Source organism: Pongo pygmaeus, chromosome 19 (assembly GCF_028885625.2).
Source record: "Pongo pygmaeus isolate AG05252 chromosome 19, NHGRI_mPonPyg2-v2.0_pri, whole genome shotgun sequence".
NCBI classification, from domain to species: Eukaryota; Metazoa; Chordata; class Mammalia; order Primates; family Hominidae; genus Pongo; species Pongo pygmaeus.
The window spans coordinates 82850620-82878557 of record NC_072392.2 but is presented as its reverse complement, the minus strand read 5'-3'; the positions used below and the strand labels follow the sequence as shown (position 1 = coordinate 82878557).

Sequence of the window (27938 nt, the reverse complement as noted above, 5' to 3'; positions counted from 1 at the left end):
TTCTCTTTCTTTAGTCTGGTGTGATGGTTCTCTAAGACCCGCTGCGCAGTTGTCCTGGGACTTGCCTTTATTGTTATGTTGGCAATTTCCTTTGTCTCTTCTAGGTTTAGTGACTTCCTTTTTTTTTTGTTTACTCTCCTGTTTCGGTGAACTTTTATCTTCCATTGTCATTTTGAGAAATAATACAAAGATGGGAAGAAAGTTGAGATCAGAAGATATACTTTGACTTCTTATCTTTTGATATGGTTTGAGTATAGGCTTCTAGGTGAAATATCACTTTACCTCCAAATGTTGACTACATTGCTCCATTATCTTCTAGGTTTAGATCCATACTGTTGAATAGAAATATAATGTAAGGCACAAATGGGAGCTCATCTATAATTTTAAATTTCCTAGCATCCACATTAAGATAAGTAAAAAGAAACAGATGACATTAAGCATAATAAACTGGGCATAGTGGCTTGCACCTGTAATCCAGCTACAACATAACGAGACCCTGTTTGTTTAAATGAAGCATAATAATATATTTTAATTCAGTATATCAAAAATACTTTCAGCATGTCAGTATAAAAATATTGAGCTACTTACACATATATGTATATATACATATTTACTATGTCTTTAAAAAATGAGCGGTTTTCTCATTTTATGTTAAGAAAAAAAAATCAGTGGTTTATTTTGCAGCTTGCCTCAATTTGGACTAGCCACATTTGAGGTCCTCAAGGGTCTCGTGGTTGGTGGGTACCATTTTGGAAATTGTAGGTTTAGAGTATTGCTGATGGCATCCTGATTTTGATCTTTCATGACTGTTGTTTTCCACTGGAAGTTTCTTTATTCCTCTATCACTTGTTATTTTCTTTTAAAAAAAATTGTAGCCACCCTAGTGGATATGAAGTTGTATCTGGTCATGGTTTTGAGGTGCATTTCCCTCATGACTAATGATGTTGAACATCTTTTCTTGTGCTTATTAGGTTTTATCTTACAATTAATATTAATTGGCTATCAGAGGCATCTCTCATGATTGTTTCCAAAGTCATTTTGCAAAACCCTTGCCTTTAATTGGCTAAGTATACAAATAAAATCTAATAATTAAATTTTAGCCCAAAATCCTGAGTACATATTTTGGTCTATATGGTAACATTATATTCACCTATAGAGGTCTCCCTCTCTCTCTTTCGACAAAACATCCTGAAACTTGTTTATAAATCATGTATTAGTAAGTCAAAGTTTTAATAGAAGCTAATAGAGCCCTCTATTTAACTTTCAATTGCAAAAGGAATTTACTGTTTATGTTGCCATGTATGTTGTATTACATGAAGTTTCATTAAAGTGAGAGCATGTACTTCTCTGTGTATAAGAAAAGGTAATATTTCAGATTCATTTCTGGCCCAGGAATATTTGGACAGAATGTTTGTGATATGTACCCTTAACTAATACAATATATTTCATAATTTTTAGTAATTCAGAGTTAGGCTATATTCCAGAAGGTCTGTAATTAGCAATTTCTTATTATGATTTAATGTAGAGCTTCCCAACCTTTTCATATCATGGTACACATAAAAAATATGGCACATTGGACTATACAGATGAAGTTGCTTAAGCCAGTGGTGCGTTGCCCTGATGACTGAGGTAATAATATATGTATTTCAGCATACCTGTAAACCGGGCTTACTAGTTGGACAACTGGTTTAATGTAACTTTTTTTTTTCTTTTTTTGAGACAGAGTTTTGCTCTTGTTGCCCAGGCTAGAGTGCAATGACGCAATCTCGGCTCACCACAACCTCCGCCTCCCGGGTTCAAGTGATTCTCCTGCCTCAGCCTCCCAAGTAGCTGGGATTACAGGTGCATGCCACCGTGCCCGGCTAAGTTTTTTTGTATTTTTAGTAGAGGCAAGGTTTCTCCATGTTGGTCAGGCTGGTCTTGAACTCCCATCCTCTGGTGATCTGCCTGCCTCGGCCTCCTAAAGTGCTGGAATTACAGGCGTGAGCCACCGTGCCTGGCCTAATGTAACTTTTTAAAAAATGTTTAGCTTGGGTAATTCAGCTACTTAATACTTGATTCTGGCTCTGGAATTACCTGCCAGTAGATACATGCCAAGATAGAACTGGTAGGTGTATTTGAAAATTGGTACATGCATACTGAACAATATTTAATTCAGATTTTTTCATTTGCAAGCAACAGAGACCAAATTCAAATTGGCTTAATTTTTTAAAAGGGAAGGTACTGATTTGCGTAATTAAAAGCCCGGGGTGGGCATTTTTTAGGCACAGCTGAATCCCGGGGCTCAAGTGTACCTTCCATGTCACTTATTTAAAAGCTTTACTCCTTACTTAAATGGTTTAGGCTTTTCTCTATACTAGGTGAATTTTTCTGATATTGTAATTTATTGAATGATACTTTAAGATCAAGGTTGCTGGACCAAAAATTTGACCTCTTATTGTCATTGAAATAGAGCTAGGATTCTACTGACATGTTATTTTATTATCTTTTTGCATGGGTTGGTGCCAGTGTTAACAATTGGCTGTGGTAGAGCTTTTACATACTTGCAGGTTTATGCACAGACAAGTACAGTAACGCTTTTCCCTGCTCTGCTTGTCTGCAGGCAGTGAAGTGAAATCTGCAAGAGTCCTGCTCGCTCAAGGCCTGCATACAGGAAAGAAGCAGGGGAAAAGCGTTACAAACAGCTTTTGTTCTACAGCAGTTTAAAATATAACAGGTAGGTCAGATTTTTGGTCTGTCAGCCTTGACACTATCCCTTGAAAAGTAGGTCATGTCATCGACATGTATTTAAAATGTGACTGTGATGAAAGTTTTTAAGATTCTTTTTCTTGCAAAGAAGTTATTTAATAAACTCCCTTAGTGTTATTAGACACTAGCTACTAAAATAGCCTTTTTACTGACTAGAATTATAGCCCAGCTTGAGAGTGGCAGATGTGATAAAAATATACTAAAATTTTCAAGATTTTTAAAAATTTAAATTCAATACTGTGGATTAACTCAAGACATATTTTGCATAATCTAGCCAGACTCTGAAGCATATTAGTAACTTTAGAATATATAAAGAACAAAAGTAAAATTTTACGCCAGCTGCCTGTAACTACCAAGTTACTCATGCAGCCGTTTTGTTTTTTAGGTATATTGGAAAGTCTGATTCAGTTACGATCAGTGTATGGAATCACAAGAAGATCCATAAGAAACAAGGTGCTGGATTTCTCGGTTGTGTTCGTCTTCTTTCCAATGCCATCAACCGCCTCAAAGACACTGGTTGTGAGTAGATATGAGTGCTTTTCAAATTAAAAAATATATATGTGTGTATGTGTATATGTATTTGTGCATGTACATATATACATGCATTATATATGTGTCCTCAAATATATATTTAAAAATAATATATGTATTTGAGTATGTTGGTAGGGCTTCAAACACAACTTCTTGTGCGTGTCTGAAACATTAGTAAAAATTCCTGATCTAAATTTATTTTGTAGACTTAAAAAAAAAAAAAAGAAACGTTTTAAATATGTGAAACTTACAGCCAAATCAGAGCTGATGCTTCATTTCCAGCTAATTTAAAAGTATTAAGAAATGATTGATATCCAGAATGGCAAAAAGAAAGGTATCAGGATGTATATGCCTTTTAAAATTTCTTAGTATCCTTTTCTGGTTTTGGTGGATTTGTGGATGAAATGTTTTTATTTAGGTGATTGGAGTGTTTAAGCTGGCAGTTAAAGGGCAATTATGAAGGGGTAAGAATGGTATAATACATAAAACTGCTGTGACAAAATTAAAAGCTAAAGATTAAACGTTATTTTGAGTGTACAACAGCTGTATTAACTACTTAACTGTAGCTGAGTTTATCATCAGCCTGAGGATTTAGAAGATTAGACCAAGATCAAGACATTAGAAGTGTTTCATAATGGATTTATAAGTTGACTTAGCATAACCAGGTGAGTCTTTTGGGTGGGTCTTTCCATTGGAACATAAGTGGGAATTCCTTTTTCAACAGGTTTTTTTTTGTGTGTTTGTTTCTATAGAATTCTTTTTTATATAATGTAAAAAATACCGTTAGTCATTGTCATGGGATTTTAGCCCAGATGCATATGCTAAACAAACTCGCATAAGATCTAAGGAAATTAATAAACAAAAAAGAGTAAATTTAGCATTGACTATTAAATATATTAAGAGATTGTCTCTTTTAATGTAGTATGATACCACAGCGTAGGTATATATTGACCTTGTGAAAAAGAAAAAGGCAGAAAATTGAGCTAGAAGTTCTTAGTCCAAGATATTTAAAGGCATCTAAGAAATTCTTGTATTTCTGGGCTGACAGGGTAACCAACAGTAGAGAAAAGACACTGGGATTGGAAAAAACGAATTGCATATAAAAGTAAACTGTTTTATTACTCAGCAAACTGAAAACTTATAGGTCAAATATCTGACATTATCCCTAGTTCAATTTACCCAACATTTATTGAAGACTTAATGTGCTACTGTTCTAAACCCTGGCTGTATAAAGAAGAAAAAGGCATGAATTCTGTCCTCTGAGAAGGAAGGGCAAAGGCCTGCTGGCAAAGGGAGCATGCCACATTGGAAGGACTGAATAGGAGAGGAGGAGTTAGTTGCTCTGCAGAATCCACTGTATAGCCAACTTAGTAGCACCCATTTATTTTGCAAAGAGAAAAATGTCTGTATTTTTGGTTGGATAGTAGGGACTGTAGTTTAGGGGCATGGATTTTTCTTTCTGTTTCTTGTGACTGCTTCATTGTATTAATTTATTTGACTTTTTTGATGTGCAGTAATACTGAATTTATCAAATATTTATTGAGCACCTACCTGATGCAGTTTTCTACCAGATTGGAGTGGAAAATACAGACTAAGATATGGTCTCCTCCATTTATCAATTCACAGATAAGTAGACAGATGGCATACAGTTGTAAAAGCATTCAGCTATAAGTGCTGTAATCAAAGTAAAACCAGCATACTTTAGGTGACATTGTTCCTTACTGTAACTTTCAGTGTCAGGGCAGTGTTATATCTCTTTTACAGATGAGGCATCTGAGAGAATAAATGAGTTGCTCCTAAATGAATGAGTGACAGAACTGATGCAAACCAAGATTTTACAGTTTATTCTTGGCTTCTTATGAATACTTTTTTGGGTCCATGTCATTTGAAATGGTTAGTTAAAAAATGATAATGACAACTAACATTTGTTGACCACTTATGTGCCAAGCACAATGCTGAGACTTTGGCATAATTATCTGATTTAATCCTCAAAAAAATATGAGGATTCACATATTGTCATATGTGAGAAAACCAAGGCTCAGGAATAAATTCCTTAAGACCAACAACTATTAAGACTCAGACTAAAGTGGTCTAAAAGTTTTGGAGAGAAAGTGACTGCATGTTGGCAGTGTAGTAACACCAGTGTTTGGTTCTTGAAATCTGAACTCTTTAAATGATGGGTTTGATTTCTAATGGATTGTGGAAATTTATTGTCACTCTATAGATGTTAGAATCTCTGATACCAGCTAATTTTTTCATTGCTTTCTTTGTTGACTTCAAATAGATCAGAGGTTGGATTTATGCAAACTTGGGCCAAATGACAATGATACAGTTAGAGGACAGATAGTAGGTAAGTGTGGAATTTAAAGTTACATGAATTTTGGTTTTATTCAAACTGACCTAAAGTGTAAAATACCTTTTAAATCAAAGTATAATAACTGTAGCTTCATTGTGTTGGCCTGAATTAAATGAGCCAGGTAAAATGTTACAGTGAATCCAGGATCCAGGTCAACTTAATTTTAAAAACTTTAATGTAAAAAAAAGAAAAGTTTTGTGAAGAACTGTTGATCCTTCAGGAAATAATTCTTTCAAAGTATCCTAATATAGTAGAGCACTAAGTTCAGACTTTATAAATGTTATTAAAGTTTACTGAAAATAATTCTCAAACTAGTTTTTTTTAGTAAGAAGAGAACATTCTATTGAACTTGTTTTAATGTTTAATGCTTTACAGCTTTAAAATCTATGCTAATTGAAAAAAACAGAATGAGCAATGGTAGTGTAACACTGGAAAAAGGGAGAAATTGTTACCTTACTCATGAGGCACTTAGTAGCCTTATGTGGTATTTAGGGTGTCTTGACTTGACCTGGAGGGAAGGGCTTGATATAAAATTTGCTGAGACCTTTCTTAAGAATTGATAGAAATTTGATCAAGATGCATAGTATGGAAGGACACTGTTCATCTTAGAGGCTTCTTAAATTAAAGAAGAAAAATGTGGCTGGGCACAGTGGCTCACACCTGTAATCCCAGCACTTTGGGAGGCTGAGGCGGGTGGATCACCTGAAATCAGGAGTTCGAGACCAGCCTGGCCAACATGGTGAAACCCCATCTCTACTAAAAATACAAAAAATTAGCCAGGCATGGTGGCAGGTGCCTGTAATCCCAGCTACTCGGGAGGCTGAGGCAGGAGAATCGCTTGAACCCAGGAGGCGAAGGTTGCAGTGAGCCAAGATCACACCATTGCACTCCAGCTGGGTGACAAGAGCAAGACCCTGTCTCAAAAAAAAAAAAAGAAAAGAAAAATTCAATAGGAATGTCACACTTCATGATTGAACAGTACTTAGAATAAGATTATTTTGTTGTGAACCCATCAGAGAGGTTTTAGTTACTGAAGGTACTTCATTTTACAAGGCAGTGAATTGGGTTCATAGTTAGAGAACCATCAGAGTAGCCACATAACAAAGCCCTATTGTGGTTATCCCAGGGAAGTATCTATACCAGCGCACCCCACTGTTTTTGGTACCAGGAACCGCTTTCATGGAATACGGTTTTTCCGTAGACCAGGCTGGGGGTGGGGGTGGTTTCAGGATGATTCAAGTGCATTACATTTATTGTGCACTTTATTATTATTACATTGTAATACATAATGAACTAATTCTACAACTCACCATCATGTAGAATCTGTGGGAACCCTGAGCTTGTTTTCCTGCAACTAGATGGTACCATCTGTGGGTGATGGGAGTCAGTGACAGATCATCAGGCATGACAGTCTCATAAGGAGCTGGCCTTGGGTGTGCGGTTCACAATAGGGTTCGTGCTCCTATGAGAATCTAATGTCGCCACTGATCTGATAGGAGGCAGAGCTCAGGTGGTAATGCTCACTCACCTACTCACCTGCCACTCACTCCTGCTGTGCGGCCTGGTCCCTAACAAACCCTGGACCAATACCCCACCTATACATGGCCTGGGGGTTGGGGATTCCAGATCTACACTACATCATGACTGATAATTCCTGTCATTCTTAGATTGAGAAGGGAGCAAAAAAAAAAAAAAAAACGCAAAAATAAATTCAGTCATAAAACACTTTCACATGTAAGTGTTCCTTCTGTATTTGATTTGTTATGTTACATAATGCTTGCCAACTACTGTCTAGTAGTAACAAAATGGTTTTACTAGGTATGAATTTGCATTTATATAAATAGCAAACTTTGTTAGACATTAGAAGTATACTTACTGGAGTACACCACATAGAAAACAAATGTTTTACTCTTAAGTATGTGTATGCATGTATATATGTATTTATTTAAAGCTCTTATGTGAATCTGGTGTTCATAATAGGACCATTAATAAAGAGAGAGGCAGGCTGGACTCAAACATTATGATTCTTTAGTTCTGTCATTCAAAAACAGAATGAGTTCCAGTTCTTTCAGAATGAGCCCTCTAACAAATAATTGTAAGTAGGTATATATACTTTTTGGAAAATGGAGAAAAGGACACTAGAAGACTAACTTTAAAAACTGTATTCCCGGGCCGGGCACAGTGGCTCATGCCTGTAATCCCAGCACTTTGGGAGACCAAGGTGGGTGGATCACGAGGTCAGGAGTTCGAAACCAGCCTGGCCAGCATGGTGAAACCCTGTCTCTACTAAAAAATACAAAAATTAGCTGGGCATGGTGGCGTGTGCCTGTAGTCCCAGCTACTCGGGAGGCTAAGGCAGGAGAATCGCTTGAACCTAGGAGGTGGAGGTTGTGGTGAGCCAAGATCTCACCACTGCACTCCAGCCTGGGCAACAGAGCAAGACTCCATCTCAAAAAAAAAAACAAAAAAAAACAAAAAAAAACTGTATTCCCCTCTAGTGTTTTTATATACATAAGTATGTATATAAAATGTATATGTCTTTAATTCTAGTGAACATTAACTTTTTACTTTGCTTTCTTTCACTTAACCATAATCATTTTTAGTATTTATAATCTTTGTAATTAATGATTTTTAAAGAATGAAATATATAGATATATCACAACTTAATAAATAAAAAAATTTTTTTGCTATTATAACATTGAAACTTGCAAACATTTTTGTACACTTTGCTTTATTCTTTTTTAGAAAAGAATCTCCCAAATTTAGATAATTGATTGAAGGAGTACAAATTTTTTTCCTTGTTTAAAACTGTTATGCCTCAGCTACATTGGGAGGCTGAGGTGGCATTGTTTGAGCGTGGGAAGTCTAATGTATCATTATTGTTATCACTTGAATGTATACCTTTTTTATGATTTTTTTTTTAGATGAGATTATACTGAATTTTTAAAAACTGGTTTAAATTTATCATAAACATCTTTTTTTTTTCTTTTGGACCATAAACACATTTCTATAGCATTGTTACTTGTTTTTTTTTTTCCTACTTTGCATTAAAGCTTGCAAAATCTGTAGCATTTTTAATGTTGTATGATAGTCCATGGTGGGTATGTAAGTCATTTAACCAGTTAATAGCTGTGCTATTAACATAGCATTCTGGAGATGTAAATTGAAGCCCATGAAATTCTTTAGCTTTGAATCTTACTATTATTCTAAACAATGCTAATGAGAAAATACATTGTTTCTACTGTGATTGTATTTTGGTACGCATTTCACTTGTTTTATCTATTTAAAAACTGATTGATATAGTTGTCTAGTACAGTTTTCATATAATATTTTGTTTACATTTGCCAAGTAGGTGCTCATAGTGTTCTCTCTTCTAAATGGGACTTAATATCAAGGAGCTGTGTGTTGAACTGATCTTTCAAAATGTTCACAGAGCTGGAAGATTTCAGAATTTTGACACCCTTCTTTGAATGAAGGGTCCTTAGGTGTAATACTTGTTGTGCTGACCTATTATTTAAGAAGTTGGATTTATAGCCAAGTTTGACTATACCTCCTTGTGTCTTTTGGGAGAGTTACCAGAATTAGAATTAAACAATACTGGAGCAGCAAAGAAGGACTTCAGGGATATAATTTAACGTAACTTTTTCATTATTCAGACAGGGATTATCTACACCTTAAGTATATTAAGTGTTTTGTTCAAGGTTACAGTGCTAAACTAGTTACTAGAGCCTGCTCTAGAATTCACATCTCTTGCTTCTTCGTTCTTTGTGGTGGTTTTATACTACACTGGATAATGGTGTCCTGTTAATTAAAACTCCATCAATCCAAGGATTGCTCTCTTGCTGGAATACCAGGATGGCCCTCTTACTAGAATACAGTGTATTTTTATTTATTATTTATTTATTTATTTTTGAGACGGAGTCTCGCTCTGTCGCCAGGCTAGAGTGCAGTGGTGCAATCACGGCTCACTGCAACCTCTGCCTCCCAGGTTCAAGTGATTCCCCTGCCTCAGCCTCCCCAGTAGCTGGGACTGCAGGTGCGGGCACCATGCCCGTAGTTCCTCACCCGGCTAATTTTTTGTATTTTGTAAAGAAGGGGTTTCACCATGTTTGCCAGGCTGGTCTCGATCTCCTGACCTCATGATCCGCCCACCTTGGCCTCCCAAAGTGCTGGGATTACAGGTAGAAGCCACTGCGCCCAGCCCAGTGTATTTTTTAGATGGTCAGATGATCAAGTATTAAAGTCAAATTAATGTGGACTTTTCAAACTTCTTTGTACATGCATACACCCTTAATATGTTATGCCTCTTCCTTTTTTTTTTTTTTTTTTTGAGACGGAGTCTCGCTGTGTCGCCCAGGCTGGAGTGCAGTGGCGCAATCTCGGCTCACTGCAAGCTCCACCTCCCGGGTTCAAGCGATTCTCCCGCCTCAGCCTCCTGAGAAGCTGGGACTACAGGTGCCCACCACCACGCCCGGCTAATTTTTTTGTATTTTTAGTAGAGATGGGATTTCACCCTGTGTTAGCCAGGATGGTCTCGATCTCCTGACCTCGTGATCCGCCCGCCTCGGCCTCCCAAAGTGCTGGGATTTACAGGCGTGAGCTACCGCGCCTAGCTATGCCTCTTCTTAAGTACAGTAGTGACTCTGCTATGCACCATTACTATGGTGAAAAAGGAATTAGGCTGCTTCCATGAACATAATAAAGTGTAGAAAACCTTAGAATTCTAATATTACTCCTAAAGGGAAAAATCTATGGGAAAAGAAATTATAAATTTTAGTAGAAACCAAAAGTTCATTCTAAAGTATTAAAATAAGCTAAGCCAGATATCTTCTGAAGATAGAAATTTTTGATTATAATAGTTCTTTCTAGTTGTACGAATCTTAGTAATATTTCTGTCATTTAATAGTAAGTCTTCAGTCCAGAGACCGAATAGGCACAGGAGGACAAGTTGTGGACTGCAGTCGTTTATTTGATAACGATTTACCAGACGGGTAAGCTAACATCACTGAAATCATTAGAGAAATATATAGATAATATCCTTAAAAGAATAGAAATAAGTGGGTGTTTATTGTATATTAAATGGTGTTTATTGTATATTGAATGTAGATTTTCCTTCTAATTGTAAAATTAATGGAAGATCTTGTCACAACAAATTTATAAAATAAGCCACAAATTAGATGTGTTAAATTTGGTTATTAAGAGTTCTGACTAGGAGACAAATGAAATTTCTTGACAAATATAACTCTCTTGTAAATATTATCTAGTTAAAAAAAAGTTGCTTGATTAAATTATTCAAAACAGGCCATGCAAGTGCTAAATTAGAAACATTGCTATATTTAAGAGGGATGGGATGGATAATTTGTGTAATAGTAATTAAAATAACATAGTAAGATTTCATTGAGCATGTATATGGCAGATACTGTTATAAGCACTTTATGTACGTATCATTTAATTCTCATAGCATCTTGGAAGGCAGTATATAGCCATGCTTCTGAAATCAGACCACCTGAGTTCTAATCCTCACTCTTCTGTGTATTGGCTTTATGACCTTAATTTATTTAACTTCCATGTGCTTTGGTTTATATTTATTTACAAAAGAGTATGAGTGATAATAGCATACTCATAAACTGTTGAGAGGATTAAATGAAATAATTCAGGTAAGGCACTTTAGCACAGTGTCTTGCATAAAATAAGTGCTGAGTAAATAATTAGCTATTATTATTTCTATTGCTACTATTATTGTTACCCTCAAAAACTAAGAGAGAAGTAATTTGCCTAAGGCCACATAATAAATGGCAGAGCCAAAACACACAAACCTGTCTTGATTCTAAAGTCATGATTTTTATCATTGGTCTCTTTGATACTAGTTCTAACTCTTTTCTGATTTTATTTTTAACATTCAAAGTATTTTTAACTAACTTCGATGAGATATAACTTACATGTAATAAATTGCATCCATTGAAGTATATAAATGGTTAAATTTTAACTCCAATTATTTTTTATACAAAATTTTATACCCAGGTTATGGTATTTACTCATTTTTTAAACTTTAAAAATCACTATAATTAACTGTTCATAGATCACTTTAGCTTCTAGATATGTCTGTTAGCTCTTTTACAGATATGAGATAGATTATGGTATTTTTGAAAAGGAAATTTAGGATGAAATAACTAATCAATATTGAGAGAGTTCCAGCAGTAATAAGGCTTATTGTTCTAAACTTGCCCTACATTATGTACTATAATTGTAATCACAGGGGGGAAAATACCCTAGCATCTCTTTATTTTCTGTCTTTTAGAGCCCTATAATTGTAATCACAGGGGGGAAAATACCCTAGCATCTCTTTATTTTCTGTCTTTTAGAGCCCTTCAACCTCTGCCAGTATCTTTGTAGAAATATTAACATTATCACATTTCTGTAGTCATTTGGCTTTTTTTCATTAAATGAATTATGATAAAGAGTTGATAGAAAGTAGCAGTCTTGGTCAGGCATGGTGGCTTACGCCTGTAATCCCAGCACTTTGAGAGGCTGAGGCGGGAGGACCACAAGGTCAAGAGATCGAGAGCATCCTGGCCAACATGGTGAAACCTCGTCTCTGCTAAAAATACAAAAAGTAGCCAAGCATGGTGGTGTGCACCTGTAGTCCCAGCTACTCAGGAGGCTGAGGCAGGAGAATCGCTTGAACCCGGGAGGCGGAGGTTGCAGTGAGCTGAGATCGCGCCACTGCACTCCAGCCTGGCGAAGAAGCAAGACTCCGTCTCAAAAAAAAAGAAAAAAAGAAAGTAGCTGTTTCGATTTTTTTTTTTTTTTTTTTTGAGAAGGAGTTTTGCTCTTGTCACCCTGGCTGGAGCTCAGTGGCACGATCTTGGTTCATTGCAACCTCTGCCTCCCTGGTTCAAGGAATTCTCCTGCCTCAACCTCCCGAGTAGCTGGGATTACACGTGCATGCCACCATGCCCGGCTAATTTTTGTATTTTTAATAAAGACAGGATTTCACCATGTTGGCCAGCCTGGTCTCGAACTCCGAACCTCAGGTGATCTGCCTACCTTGGCCTCCCAAAATGCTAGCCTCCCAAAATGCTGGAATTACAGACGTGAGACACCGCACCAGCCAATAGTCTTGATTTTTAAAAAATTATTTTGGGTAAATGCTTTGAAAAGCTTTTGGCCGGATGCAGTGGCTCACACCTGTAATCCCAGCACTTTGGGAGGCCAAGGTGGGTGGATCACGAAGTCAAGAGACCTCGTGATTTTATGGCTAAATATATTTTTAGTATAGCCATTTTCCATATTCTGGAGTAATTAGTATGAATTTAATTGTGTATTGTTGACATTACTAAAAATTCTCAGTGTTTGGCTGATGGAAAATATTTGTTACACCTCAGCATAAATACTTTAGAAGCTTCAGAATCCCATAAAATATATTACAGAGTTCTAAAATAAGTTGAAAAAATTCTATATTCTGTGAATTGATACTTCAGGTTGGCATTCCTGATTTGTAACAGCAAATGTCTTACTGGCTTGCTTGTTGCACTGAAAACATTCTGTGTCCAAGTTTCCTATTAATGCCTTATCACTCAATATTTTTATTTAAGCTGGGAAGAAAGGAGAACTGCCTCTGGAAGAATCCAGTATCTAAACCATATAACAAGAACTACGCAATGGGAGCGCCCAACGCGGTAAGAACATACAAATATTTTCTCATGAGCTATGCCAGCCACCCTCCTGAAGTCCTTTTCTATTTATCTGTCAGCTTTACTAGATTTTTTTCTTGGTTTTTGCTGTTGTAGATCAGTAGATCTTATAACAGGTGCCATTGTTATTTTTTTAAAGTGATCTTCAACAGTTTGTTTGACAGGTCATGCTGTCATTGTAGCTCCAGGGCCTGCAGTGGTACTCAATGAATATTTATTGAATGAGGCCTGGCGTGGTGGCTCATGCCTGTAATCCCTGCACTTTGCGAGGCCGCCTGTAATCCCTGCACTTTGGGAGGCCAAGGCATGTGGATCACTTGAGTTCAGGAGTTTGAGACCAGCCTGGGCAACATAATGAAACCCTGTCTCTACCAAAAAAATTAGCTGGGCATGTGGCATGTGCTTGTGGTCCCAGCTACTTGGGATGTGGAGGTGGGAGGATTGCTTGAACGTAGGTGGTGGAGGTTGCAGTGAGCCAAGATCGTGCCAGTGCACTCTAGCCTGGGTGACAGAATGAGACTCTGTCTCAAAAAAAAAAAAAAAAAAAAAAATTGGCCAGGCATGGTGGCTCATGCCTGTAAGCCCAGCACTTTGGAAGGCCAAGGTGGGCGGATCACTTGAGGTCGGGAGTTCGAGACCAGCCTGGCCAACATGGAGAAACCCCATCTCTACTAAAAACACAAAAATTAGCTGGACGTGGTGGTGGGTGCCTGTAATCCCAGCTACTCAGGAGGCTGAGGCAGGAGAATTGCTTGAACCCAAGAGGTGGAGGTTGCAGTGAGCCGAGATTGCGCCACTGCGCTCCAGCCTAGGCGATAGAGCGAGACTCAGTCTCAAAAATAAAACAAATAAAATAAAATAAAAATCGAATGAATTAAATTGATAAACAGAGGAATCTGAACTAAATCTTGAAGAATGCCAGGTATGGTCACTTCATGGAGCTTTTACTGTCTAAAGACATTGGGATGCAAGATAAATTTGGGGAACTGCAAAGAGTCTATGTGGCTGAATCCCCTTCTCCTCACCCTTTTAAGTGAGAACAAAATTTGCCATCTTGTGCAGTGTTCTGTTTTGCCTGTTTTCCCCCTCTTGACCAGGACTGGCACTAGGCATAAAATACCAAATTCTTTTCATTAGCTGCACCTACTTTTATTTATACAGAACTAATTGCTTAACTCATTGGATCACAAAGTTTTCTCTTTTACATTATAATTCTCAGGTAAAAGCTTAGCTCATGTTGCCAAGTTGCATTTCTAGTATTAAACTGCCAAGGAATTTATTGAAGTACCCATTTTTATTATATCTGAGCACAAATGAATATGTACTTGTGTCAGTGTTCAAGGTTTCACTTGAACACCCATTTCCTTCTGACTCATTTAACCAGTAAAATTAACTTGAATTTCTACATGTATAAAAGGATGATTGTTGTCTTAAATGTTAATTTTTTTTTTTTTTTTTTTTTTTGAGTTGGAGTCCCGCTCTATTGCCTAGGCTAGAGTGCAGTGGTACGATCTCAGCTCACTGCAACCTCTGCCCACTGCAACCTCTGCCTCCCGGATTCAAGCAATTCTCGTACCTCAGCCTCCCAAGTAGCTGGGACTACAGACGCCCACCCCCACACCCGGCTAATTTTTGTATTTTTAGTAGAGATGGGGTTTCGCTGTGTTGGCCAGGCTGGTCTCAAACTCCTGACCTCAAGTGATCTGCTCGCCTCGGTCTCCCAAAGTGCTGGGATTACAGGTGTGAGCCACCATACCCCGCCATGTTAATTTAAGAATGAACTCTTGATTATTTTTTTATTTTGAAAGATCTGCAATAGTAGACTGGAAGCCCCTTAAAGAGACAAACTGTCTTCTTTCCTTTTGTGATGTATTGTCAAATGACTGGGTGACTTTTTTAGATTGGGAGGTCTGAGGGACCTCTTAGGAGGCAATAAAACTGATTTGAATGACAAAATAGAGCCAGGCCTAGGGAGAGTAGGAGAAAAGAATATGCCAGGTGGAAGGAAGAGCAACTGCTCTCAGGTGGAATGACCTTGGCAAGTTCAAGGAACAGGAAGAATATGAGTGTGGCTGAAGCAGAATGGGAGGGAGAATGGTGGGAAGTCAGGTCTGAGGGAGAGGCTATAGCTAGATCAAGCAGTGTTTTGTAAGCCAGTCTCACATCCACAGATACATATAGATTTTATATCAAATGTCATTAAAATAAAGTCATTTAAATACATAGTTGATGACATGCTTATCATTTGCATTTCTTTGGTGCTTAGAGACTTCAGGTTTGCTTTTACTCAGAGTTCTTGAAGTCATTATACTCGTATTAGTCATTCTGTTTTCGGATATGATAAGCGATTGTTACTGTAGTATATATATATATATTGTCTAGAGAAGTCTACTTTTGATGTCTAAATTGATAACGTCTTTTCCTTGTTAATTTTCGATAGACCGGCATCCGAATATTCTAGCCCTGGCAGACCTCTTAGCTGCTTTGTTGATGAGAACACTCCAATTAGTGGAACAAATGGTGCAACATGTGGACAGTCTTCAGATCCCAGGCTGGCAGAGAGGAGAGTCAGGTCACAACGACATAGAAATTACATGAGCAGGACACATTTACATACTCCTCCAGACCTACCAGAAGGCTATGGTATGACAACTAGCAAAGGAAAAATAAAATGTGATTTACTGATTTCAGCTTGCTGAGGAAGTCAGAAAATATATTTTGAAAAAGTTATTAATCTGAGCTTAGGGATTCTGCATGAAAATAAATATGAAACCTCCCAACTTTGAAAAGTCTTTGAAGTGGTAGATGACTACCTAACCAACAGTTTGACCTTGCACTCGTCATTCAGCCTCAGCGTTTGTGCTCTTCTATAATGAAGTGAGATGATTAGTTTGTAACAAAGGTAGTGTGAGAAGCATACAAAATGAAGTGAGACTATTTTGTAAATAGGCACTGTATAGACAGGTAAGATGGTATTGTTACTGATAACAGTAATCTGAAGTTCAACCTATGATGTAATTTTTTTAGACATATATTTAGAAATAATTTCAAAGGCATATTTCTGATCATATATTTGTATTGTCTGTAATTTTGGATTATCTGATTGGATTGTTGTAAATGACTGAGTCACTTCTATGTTTGTATAAAATGATTACAATCTTATATAAAATCCTAGATTATAAAATTTCATGTGGAAGATAACATGAGTCTTCTCCTAATAGAATACAGAAGTTTCTAATTTAATACCATCTTGTGAATCCTTGTATATAGTCTGAACTTGACTTCCTCTCCTTGCCAAAAGCTCACCAAGGTTACTTACGTCTTTGCCCTCTTAACAGACTATAGATAAACCACTTTGGATTGATGTTGACACCTAATGACCAACATTGGGAATTGCCACATCTAAGTTTTATTTTACTCAGAAATATATTTTAAAACTCTTCTGCAAATGCATGATTCTTATTTTAGTTTTAAATGTATTTTAGCTCTTTAATTTGAAAAAATTTGCCCATTAACTGTGCTATGACTCAAAGGTTAACTTTTAGCACAATCATTAAATTATAGGCTTGAGAGACAGACAAACCTGGGACCTAGGTTCATATCCTGGCTTTGCCATGTAACACCGAGCACATTATGCAACCTCTTTGAGCCTCAATTTTATCCTCTATAGAGGAAAATAATAACACCAACCATCTAGGTTTGTTGCAAGAAATCAATGATATCTAATCTCATGTGAAATGCTGGCACAGTGTCTGGCATAGTAAATTTTAACTGTCATTATCAATGTTCAGACCTGAGAAGAAATACTCTCCTGCCATTTCTCTTTGAGATTATAAGGCAAGCTCTTCAGAGTGGGAGTGATTATACTTTTACAATATTTCTGTGATTTGAATTTAAAAAATTGTACAACCAAAACATAAAAATAGAGTGGATACCAAGGCTGAAATTATTATAGCTGTCCTCTATAGTAATATGATTTTGTTTATAATTTGTGAAAGTTTAAAGTTTAAATTTATTGACATTATATGTTTATAAACAAATTAGATTTATACTAATAAATATTAGTAATAGTTTTATTGTTTTATGTATTGAAGTTTCTCATTACATTTTGTTTAAAGAAAAGTGGTTCTATTGTTTTAAAAAAAAGACAAAACCCACCATAAAGAAACCCTTTTATAGATTGTTCTCTTCACCCTGGCCTTTCCTCTGTCTTCCCAAGGATTTTGAGTTCATTTTGTCCTTGACTTTTTTCTCCCCGGTGTGCATGCTTCCTCTTTAGTCCTCTTCTTTCTAATTTGGCTATTTTTCCATCTCTGTCTGTTTATGACATAGAATGTCTCCCCAGTATCCCATCTGTTTTGCTTCTCTTTGAGCTCAAATGTAATCTTGAGAATATACCTTTGTCTAGCAAAGAGAAAACATAAGTTTTGGTATAAAATTAGGCATAATAAGCTTTATCAACCTCCAAACTCTTTGAAAATTTCTGGAAGTTCCTCCTCAAATCTTCCCAATGTTGGCCAGCCTCTTTCTCAGAGCCTTTTATACATCGTTTAAAATTTTTTAGTTATTAGTATTGTGACAATCTTGATTTGTTTTCCATTGCAACATATTTAGTATTTAAGCCACGTTATAAGTTTAGTTTGCTTGTGGATAGCTGGCCTGTGGCCCTCATCATTTGTAAAATTGTTTCCAAGAGACAGAACAAATGATTTGTAAAGCCCTTTTTTGATAATAAATAAAATCGATTGGTCATTTGGAGATTTTTCCCTATTAGTATATCATCTTCGTGTATATAACTGTCTTTGATCTGAACAGTCTGAATGTTTTTGTTATCAGTATTTATTAATTTTACAGAACAGAGGACAACGCAACAAGGCCAGGTGTATTTCTTACATACACAGACTGGTGTGAGCACATGGCATGATCCAAGAGTGCCCAGGTAAGAACGTATTTTAAGCACTCTTTAGACCATCGAAGAGCCATTTCACCTAGGATTTCTTTGATTTTTAAGAAATTTTTACCTTTTAAAAATAGTTTATGTAAAAGTTTGACTCTTCTGATAGTTATTTCAGTTTTGACATTTCGTAGAAAGTCCTGCCTACTTCTCTGCAATCCCACCTGAGTTCTCCCCTCCCTCACCAGTTCCTAGCCACCTTCCCCTGCTTCCCCTTAAAAAAAAGTGGAATAGGCGGGGCATGGTAGCTCATGCCTGTAATCCCAGCACTTTGGGAGGCCGAGGTGGGCAGATCACGAGGTCAAGAGATCGAAACCATCCTGGCCAACATGGTGAAACCCCATCTCTACTAAAAATACAAAAATGAGCTGGGCGTGGTGGCATGTGCCTGTAGTCCCGGCTACTCGGGTGGCTGAGGCAGGGAATCGCTTGAACCCAGGGAGGTGGAGGTTTGCAGTGAGCTGAGATCACGCCACTGCACTCCAGCCTGGCCACAGAGTGAGACTCTGTCTCAAAAAAAAAAAAAAAAAAGTGGAATGAAAACATGGATCTTTTAGGAGTTTGAAATTTGTCCTAGGGCACCAAGCAAAGTGGCTCTTACCTGTATTCCCAACACTTTGGGAGGCTGAGGCATGAGGATCACTTGAGCTCCAGGAGTTTGAAACCAGTCTGAGCAACATAGACCCGGTCTCTACCAAAGATTAAAAATCAGCTGTATGTGGTAGAGTACATCTGTGGTCCCAGTTGCTTGGGAGGCTGAGGCAAGAGGATTGCTTGAGCCGTGGAGGTTGAAGCTGCAGTGAGCCTTGGTCGTGCTATAGCACTCCAGCTTGGACGACAGAGCAAGACCCCATTTCTCTTTTTTTTTTTTTTAAGTGTTTTGTTTATTTATTTATTTATTTATTTTATTATACTTTAAGTTCTAGGGTATATGTTCACAACGTGCAGGTTTATTACATATGTATACATGTGCCATGTTGGTGTGCTGCACCCATTAATTCGTCATTTACATTAGGTATATCTCCTAATACTATCCCTTCCCCTTCCCCCAACCCCACAACAGGCCCCGGTGTGTGATGTTCCTCTTCTTGTGTCCAAGTGTTGTCATTGTTCAATTCCCACCTATGAGTGAGAACATGCGGTGTTTGGTTTTTTGTCCTTGCGATAGTTGGCTGAGAATGATGGTTTCCAGCTTCATCCATGTCCCTACAAAGGACATGAACTCATCCTTTTTTATGGCTGCATAGTATTCCATGGTGTATATGTGCCACATTTTCTTAATCCAGTCTGTCATTGATGGACATTTGGGTGGGTTCCAAGTCTTTGCTATTGTGAATAGTGCCGCAGTAAACATACGTGTGCATGTGTCTTTATAGCAGCATGATTTATAATCCTTTGGGCATATACCCGGTAATGGGATGGCTGGGGCAAGACCCCATTTCAAAAAAAGAGAAAGAAAATTCGTGTAGTCCCCGCTGCTCGCGAGGCTAAGGTGGGAGGCGGAGGTTGCAGTGAGCTGAGATCACACCACTGCACTCTAGCCTGGGTGACAGAACGAGACCCATCTCGAAAAAAAAAAAAAAAAAAAAGGATATAAAAAGAAAATTGACCTGGGGAAAAACATAGAATACATACCCTTTAAAAACAGGTAGTAGGTTGATATTCTTAATTATGGTTCAGCTTAAAAAAAAAAAAATCTTTAAAAAATTTAACCTCATAAATGTATTCAATGTTCTTTTATGTGTTCCTTAATAAAATTTCATTTTTAGAAAACAACGTAATTTAATTAATTAATTAATTAATGTTTTTGAGACAGAGTCTCATTCTGTTGTCCAGGCTGGAGTGCAGTGGTGCAATGTTGGCTCACTGCAACCTCCGTCTCCCGGGTTCAAGTGATCTCCTGCCTCAGCCTCCTGAGTAGCTAGGATTACAGGCACCAGCCACCACACCCAGCTAATTTTTGTATTTTTAGTAGAGACGGGGTTTCACCATGTTGTCCAGGCTTGTCTTGAACACCTGACCTCAGGTGATTTGCTCGCCTCGACCTACCAAAGTGCTGGGATTACAGGTATGAGCCACTGTGCCTGGCCCTAATTTAATTTAAATGTCCAAACTTGTGTATTTCAGCTGCAGATATTGCATTTACTAACCAAAATGTCAATTACTTTTACTTCAAAAAGATGAAATGACACACAACTGAATTTAGTGATTTACCATAATTTTTGGAACATTGTTTTCTCCCTGTCTCCCTCCCTCTCTCTTTTTTGAGACAGGATCTGGCTCTGCTGTCCAGGCTGGAGAGCAGCAGTGCAGTCCTGGCTCACTACAACCTCTGCCTCCTGGCCTCCCACCTCAGCCTCCTGAATAGCTGGGACTACAGGCATGCGCCACAATACCCCGCTAATTTTTGTATTTTTAGTAGAGATGGGGTTACGCCATGTTGCCCAAGCTAGTCTCGAACTCCTGAGCTCAAGCAATCTGTGCACCTCGGCCTCCCAAAGTGCTGGGATTATAGGCATGAGCCACTGTGCTTGGCCCTATTTTGAGTTATTTTTTAATGAACAGATGCAAAGTACCAAGTAGTCCAGTTGCAACTGGAAAAAAGCTTGAATTCTAAATTAAATTCTAAATCAACTTTGTATGTTGCACATACAAAGGATTTGTAGGATGTGGATATTTTATGTTAAGCACAGCAGCCCCCCTCCTCCAAAACAAAACAAACCCCCAAAACAACCCACAGAAGGTTGGTTTTTTTTCTGCCTAAAGCTTATGCTCAGGACTCTATTATGTATTTGAATAAAAAACAGATGTGACTAGCTAGTCTTGGGTTGTTTTGATACTCTCTATTTATAAATAAAACTGTGATTATGAAAATGTCTTACTTTGTGTTATAGAGCTCAGAATTCTTTGAGGATGGCAACCAAGGGAATGTGCTATTACTCATTACTTTATCAAGGTTGCCATTTCCATGTCTTGACAATATAAGCTGTTAGTTTTTAAAAAGTAGTGGGGGCTGGGCACGGTGGCTCACACCTGTAATCCCAACACTTTGGGAGGCTGAGGCAGGAGGATCACTTGAGGTCAGGAATTTGAGACCAGCCTGGCCAACATGGTGAAAACCCGTCTCTACTAAAAATACATAATTAGCCAGGCATGGTGGCATGTGCCTGTAATCCCAGCTACTCAGGAGGCTGAGGAAGAAGAATTGCTTGAACCTAGGAGGTGGAGGTTGTGCTGAGCCAAGATCACACCATGGCACTCCAGCCTGGGCAACAGAGCAAGACTCCATCTCTAAAAAAATAAATAGATAAAAAGTAGTGGGGAGGAAATTTTACTTTTTTTTTTTTAAGCTTACTAAAAAAAGAAAAAAAATCCAAGGGCCTAACTTTTCAAAATCAGTTTTATTATATAAATTGTAAAAAGCTTTTTGGATTCTGTTTATCTAGTTGAAGGTCAATAATAAGCTTTTCTTTAAAATAATTAGAAATTATTTGTAGGAAATGTATAGAATAACAATGATCTTTTTTTTTTTTTTAACTAAATGACTTACAATAGTGAGAAAGTTGACCTTGAGTTATATGTTGAAAGAATAGTATGTAAGCTGGCAACAGAAATTGAAATTGAGACAGATTTCAGCACCACTGTTGGTAATAGGCTCTTATTCCAGAGGAAACATGTCAGTTTTTTATTAACGAGTAAAGGATTTCTGCGAAGCTTTAAGAATATCTCGTGTTGAGTATTGACATGTATTTTGAATGATGATTTTATGAAATAACACTTGGGATTATTTTTCTTATTCTGTATCCCCCAAAGTACCTTAAAAACTTAGATCTTTTGTTTTGGAAGATCCTTTAGCAAATATGCCTTTTGTATGGAAGATCTTTTATGAAAGTATACTATAAATATTTAGATTCTATTAGAGTATCACTATTCAAAGATATTTATAAAATTGCAAAGTCAGACTCTTTAAAACAAACTTTATTTAAAGATATCCAGGATACCTAGATTTAACCAAGAAATCTCATTTCATCATGTTTTGCATTTCTCTTTAAAACAATGATTAATGCCTTGTTATTTGTTATATTGAATACTGAGTGACTGTAGTCTTGAAATACAGATCTGTGTTACTTTGTATGACTGTATAACATTCCATTTTTCTTTAACCAGCTTCCAGTGAGACATAAAGATTATTTCTAGTGTTTTGCTCTTTTAATCAGTGCTTTAGCACTCTCCCATATATGACTGTAGATTTATAAAATTCTAAATAAAATAACATGAAATGAAATTCTATATTTTATCAGTAGAATTGTTCATTTTTTTTTAATTTTTTTTTTAACTTTTAGGTTCAGGGGTACATGTGCAGGTTTGTTATAGGTAAACTTGTGTCATGGGGGTTTGTTGTACAGATGATTCTGTCACCCAGATACTAAGCCTAGTACCCATTAGTTATTTTTGCTGATCCTCTCCCTTCTTCCACCTTCCACCCTCTGATAGGCCATAGTACCTGTTGTTCCTCTCTATGTGTCCGTGTGTTCTCATCATTTAGCTCCTACTTATAAGTGAGAACATGCAGTTTTTTATAAGTGAGAACATTTGATTTTCTGTTCCTGCTTTAGTTTGCTAAGGATAATGTCCTCCAGCTCCTGTTTTTCATTTTTAAACCATTAAAAATCTATTTGGGGCCGGTACAGTGGCTCATGCCTATAATCCCAGCACTTTGGGAGGCTGAATTTGGGAGGCTGAACTCCCTGAGTTCTCAGCTTGGGGAGGAAGCTTCAGGTTTCCTATCCCAGTCTTGCTGCCGGCCTGCCCCTCTGCCTATCTGCCACTCAAGTACCATCTTTACTCAGTCCCCCGAACTCCATTTTTTTTTAAGTTTGAGGAGAATTCTTGGAACTTTCCCTTGCCTCTTTTGAGACTAGCAGTGTTTCAAATAGTGTTTTTTCCTACACTTTAGCTGTTCTGTAGCAGGAGTCTCTTGGAACACCTATAGCAGAAGTCAGAATCATTACTTTGGCAAATATAGGTCCGTGTATGCCCATCATTGGTTTCACTATGACTAAGGAGAGGTCATCTCAGGAAAAACACTTTTCTAGTTTAACTTTTAAAATGTGGTTTTGATGAAATTTGTGATTACTTATAATTATCTGTTACAATTTAAATTTACATAAACATGGTGCTTTTATTTTCTTCTTCTTCTTCTTTTTTTAATAAAAAGAGAACCACAAAAACAGTTTTACTATCTGGATGCTTGAGTTTGCTTGGTCACTTTCAGAGTATGTCATTTCTTTGGTATTTACAGATGGCTCTGGTAGCCTAAAGTATTCATTTAAGGCAGGAAATGACCTGATCATATCGTACATTGTTACACGCAGTCTCAATTATGTCACCAAGGGCAGTGACTTTTCTCTTCTGGTGGATGACAACAGCAATTTCAACACTTTGGAAGCTTCACTGAAAGATTTTTTTCTAACAGTGTAGAGGATAAGAATTTGCAGTTCTATTGCCAGTTTATTATAGAGGATACAACTCTGGAACAGCCAAATGGAAGCAATGCTTAGGACACAGTATGGGAGGAGGGCCAGGAACTACCATGCCCTCTCTGGGCAGGCCACCGTCCAGTACCTCAGTGTGTTCACCAACCTGGAAGCTCCTTAACTCATTCTTTAAGGCCCTATGAATCCTTCTCTATATATACTAGTATTTTAAGAATGTATAATATAATAGCAATAGTCTTTGGTCCATTAAAAATCTTAGCTTTTCTTATTGCAGTGGTAACCCTTAGAGCACTCTTGGTAATGTATCTTAAACAGGTTCTTCACTGACTAACTTTACAGATTTTAGAATTGCAGTTTATTCTTTAAAAATATGCTGTGATTATTTTCAGGATCATAATTTCAGTAACATTTCCAGTTTTGGTTTGTTGGCGAGCTTAAAATTATGGGATGGACATTTTATGCAAATTTTATGGTATAGTAAAGAAAGAAATGAAGGGAAATTTTAGAAAGCATTTAATTCTTTATATCACTGACACCTGTAAAATTATTTCCTGTCAAACACGTATTGAAATACAGTTTATGTTGGCAAATATTGTGATTGATTTTATATTTAAATCTGTATTACATTAAAGCCTAGGAAATTACTAAAAAATGTAGGCTATGTGATAAGTTTTTCTGAGCCATTTATGGATTGGGCTTTGAAGATGGAAGTTTGTTAAACCATTGGGAATTAAAGATTCCAGCTGAACATCTCAAGTTTCTGAAACAATACATTTTCTCAGACTTTGTGGAATTGTTCTGTGTCATTTACACTTGCTTGGTTCAGCAGGGCGAGCAATGAGGTATTTTTTATTTTATATTTGTTTTTGCAGGGATCTTAGCAACATCAATTGTGAAGAGCTTGGTCCATTGCCTCCTGGATGGGAGATCCGTAATACGGCAACAGGCAGAGTTTATTTCGTTGACCATAACAACAGAACAACACAATTTACAGATCCTCGGCTCTCTGCTAACTTGCATTTAGTTTTAAAGTAAGTTTTTGAAACAATACATGTTAAAATGGGAGTTAAACATGATGAAACAGATAGATGCTTTTAATAATAAATGTGAGTCTCGATACAGTGGCTCACGCCTTTAATCCCAGTGCTTTGGGAGGCCGTGGCAGCAGGATCACTTGAGGCCAGGAGTTTGAGACTAGCCTGGTCAATATAGTGAGACCTCGTCTCTACAAAAAAAAAAGTTTTTTAAATTGAAAAATTAGCTGGGTGTGGTGGTATATGCCTGCAGTCCTAGCTACTTGGGAAACTGAGGCAGGAGAATCGTCTGAGCCCAGGAGTTTGAGGCTGCAGTGGACTATGATCACACCACTCCAGCTCCAGCCTGGGTGACAGATGGAGACCCTGTCTCTTAAAAAAAAAATGAAAGAACATCTACTTTCATCAGTTATAATTTACTTTTATTGAGCAAAATTTATGTAAGAGTGTGACAAGGTTTACTCTGATATGAGTATTTTAAAACTACTATGCTTTTAGTAGGAACCTGTCTTGGAATGTTACGAAAAGGGTTATTAGAGGTGCTCAAGATGGCCTTTTACAGAGGCAATATCTTGACAGGAGAAGTAGGGGTTGAACAGGCTAATTTTGTGTTGCCATTGTAATACAAAATTATTAATAATTTATATTAACGGCTAACACTTTAGTAGCACTTACTGTGTGCCAAGCATTGTTCTTTATATTTTACGTATGTTAGTAAGGCCAGGCATGTGGCTCATGCTGTAGTCCCAGCACTTTGGGAGGCTGAGGTTGGAGAATCACTTGAGCCTAGGAGTTGAAGACCAACCTGGGCAACATGTGAGTCCTATTCTCTTCAAAAAAAATTTTAAAAATTAGCTGGTCATGGTGGTGCGCACCTGTGGTCCCAGCTACTCAGGACACCGAAGTGGGAGGATCTCTTGAGCTCAGGAGGTTGTGGCTGCAGTGAGCTGTGATCGCGCCACTCATTCCAGCTTGGGCAACAGAGTGAGACTCTGTCTTTAAAAAGCAAACAAACAAAAACACCCCAAATTAGTAATTTCATCCTCAGAAAAACTCTTGTGAGTTAGCTACTGCCATTTTTACAGATGAGGAAACTGAGGCATAGAGGTTACATGACTGTCCATACGTTGCCATTGGTGAAGTCTGGGGCGAAACCCAGATGCTCTGGCTTCAGCTGCCTGTGAGACACTATACTGAATATTATGTGTATATTATTTGCATCCTTTGCTTTTCTTTTCTCTCTAGCTGCCTCCTTTCTTCTAACTCTGTTACTTATTAGCATTGCCTTCTGAAGAATGGGGGCAGGAGGAGGAAAAGAGAGAAAAGGAAAACTTCATTACTAAGCAAAGTAGAAAAGTGTCTTTTTCAACACTTCTGGCAAAAACACTGAGAGTGGTATAGCAACAAGGATTTTAGGCTAAGAACTTGGAGAGCAAGGTTCACTCTGACCCCTGAATAATTCATTTTAGCTTCTCTGAATGAATGGTGACATTACCTGCTCTGTCTTATTCATTTGTTGTAAAGTTCTTATGTATGTTAAAATGTTAAAAACACAACAAAAATAATAATATACTTTAAAATGACTTCTGAAAATGTCCTTGTTTCATTAATTTTTGGAGTTAGGTTAATAAAGCAAAAAATTTAAATGAGAACTGGCTACCAGTTTTTTAGGATAATAGGAGAAAACATTGAAAATGTGTATCTTTGGTTCCTTCTTCAAAATATGTATAATTATCCTGGCAGTCTTATTACATCAGCAGATCTTACTTTATTGTAGATAGAAGATTCTAAAACCTTCCTTACAAATGAAGGTTGCAAGTATTTGAAAGCCCTAATGTAAAAGTATCTGAAGAAACAGAGAAGTGTGGACTGTTTCTGTGCATTAGGGTCTATAGAGCCTAGATAGCAAAATAAGTGTCATCTGCAGCCTACCCTTTGAGTAACACTGCTCTAGGGCGCTTGCCTGGTTGTGGAATTGCTATGTCATAGAATATTTCTATCTTCAACTTTAATGTATAAAGGTAACTTTTCTAAAGTGGCTATGCCAGTTTAGTCTTTTACCGGCAATATATGAGTTCCTGTTGCTGCAGAAGCTTGCCAGTACTTGCTGTTGTTGGACTTCAAAATTTTTGCTGTTCTGATGATGTTTGATGGTTTCCCATTGTAACTTTAACTTGAATTTGCCTAATTGCTGATGAGGTTGAGCACCTTTTTATAGGTTTATTGACTATTTGGATTTCCTGTTTTTGTGAAGGTCCTGTTCACAATTTTTTGCCGTTGTCTATTGGGCTTGAACAGCTTTTCTTTGGCCTATTGACCAGCTGCATCAACTTTTTTGTTAATTTATATCTTTTTGCCCATTTTTCTAATGTAATCTTTATCTTTTAAAATTCACGCTATAAGTAAATATTAATTTATAGTTTTGTCTTTTACAGTAAAGTCTTTAATCCATGTGGACTTTACTTTTGTGTATGGATTTTTTTTTTTTTTTTTTTTTGAGATGGAGTTTCCCTGTTGTCACCCAGGCTGGAGTGCAATGGCGCAATCTCAGCTCACTGCAACCTCCACATCCCGGGTTCAAGCAATTCTCCTGCCTCAGCCTTCCAAGTTAGCTGGGATTATAGGCGCTTGCCACCACGCCGAGCTAATTTTTGTATTTTCAGTAGAGATGGGGTTTCACCGCGTTGCCCAGACTGGTCTCGAGCTCTTGACCTCAGGTAATCTGCCTGCCTCGGCCTCCCAAAGTGCTGGGATTACAGGCGCGAGCCACCACGCCTAATTCTGGATTTTTTTTTGAGATGGAGTCTTGCTTTGCTGCCCAGGCTGGATGCAGTGGTGCGATCTCAGCTCACTGCAACCTCCGCCTCCTGGGTTCAAGCGATTCTCCTGCCTCAGCCTCCTGAGTAGCTGGGACTACAGGCATGCGCCACCACGCCCAGCTAATTTTTGTATTTTTAGTAGAGACGAGGTTTCACTGTGTTAGCCAGGCTGGTCTCCAACTCTTGGCCTCAAGTGATCCTCCTGCCTCAGCCTCCCAAAGTGCTGGGATTACGTGTGAGCCACTGTGCCTGGCCTGGGTTTTTTTAAAGGGCATATAGGGGCAGCAAATTGGAATTTGGGGAG

The 27938-nt window shown here is 37.6% G+C and overlaps 1 protein-coding gene across 3 annotated transcripts in view; it reads left to right on the top strand.

Annotated features, from left to right (window-relative positions):
* SMURF2 (SMAD specific E3 ubiquitin protein ligase 2) overlaps positions 1-27938 on the top strand; it is a 118047-nt gene that overhangs the window by 65511 nt on the left and 24598 nt on the right. For all 3 annotated transcript variants that reach the window (XM_054458021.2, XM_054458019.2, XM_054458018.2), the window contains 7 exons: positions 3134-3267; positions 5564-5629; positions 10542-10626; positions 13231-13314; positions 15770-15972; positions 18184-18268; positions 24654-24812. In XM_054458021.2, the coding sequence (XP_054313996.1) occupies positions 3134-3267; positions 5564-5629; positions 10542-10626; positions 13231-13314; positions 15770-15972; positions 18184-18268; positions 24654-24812 (816 nt within the window). The remainder of the gene's footprint in view (positions 1-3133; positions 3268-5563; positions 5630-10541; positions 10627-13230; positions 13315-15769; positions 15973-18183; positions 18269-24653; positions 24813-27938) is intronic.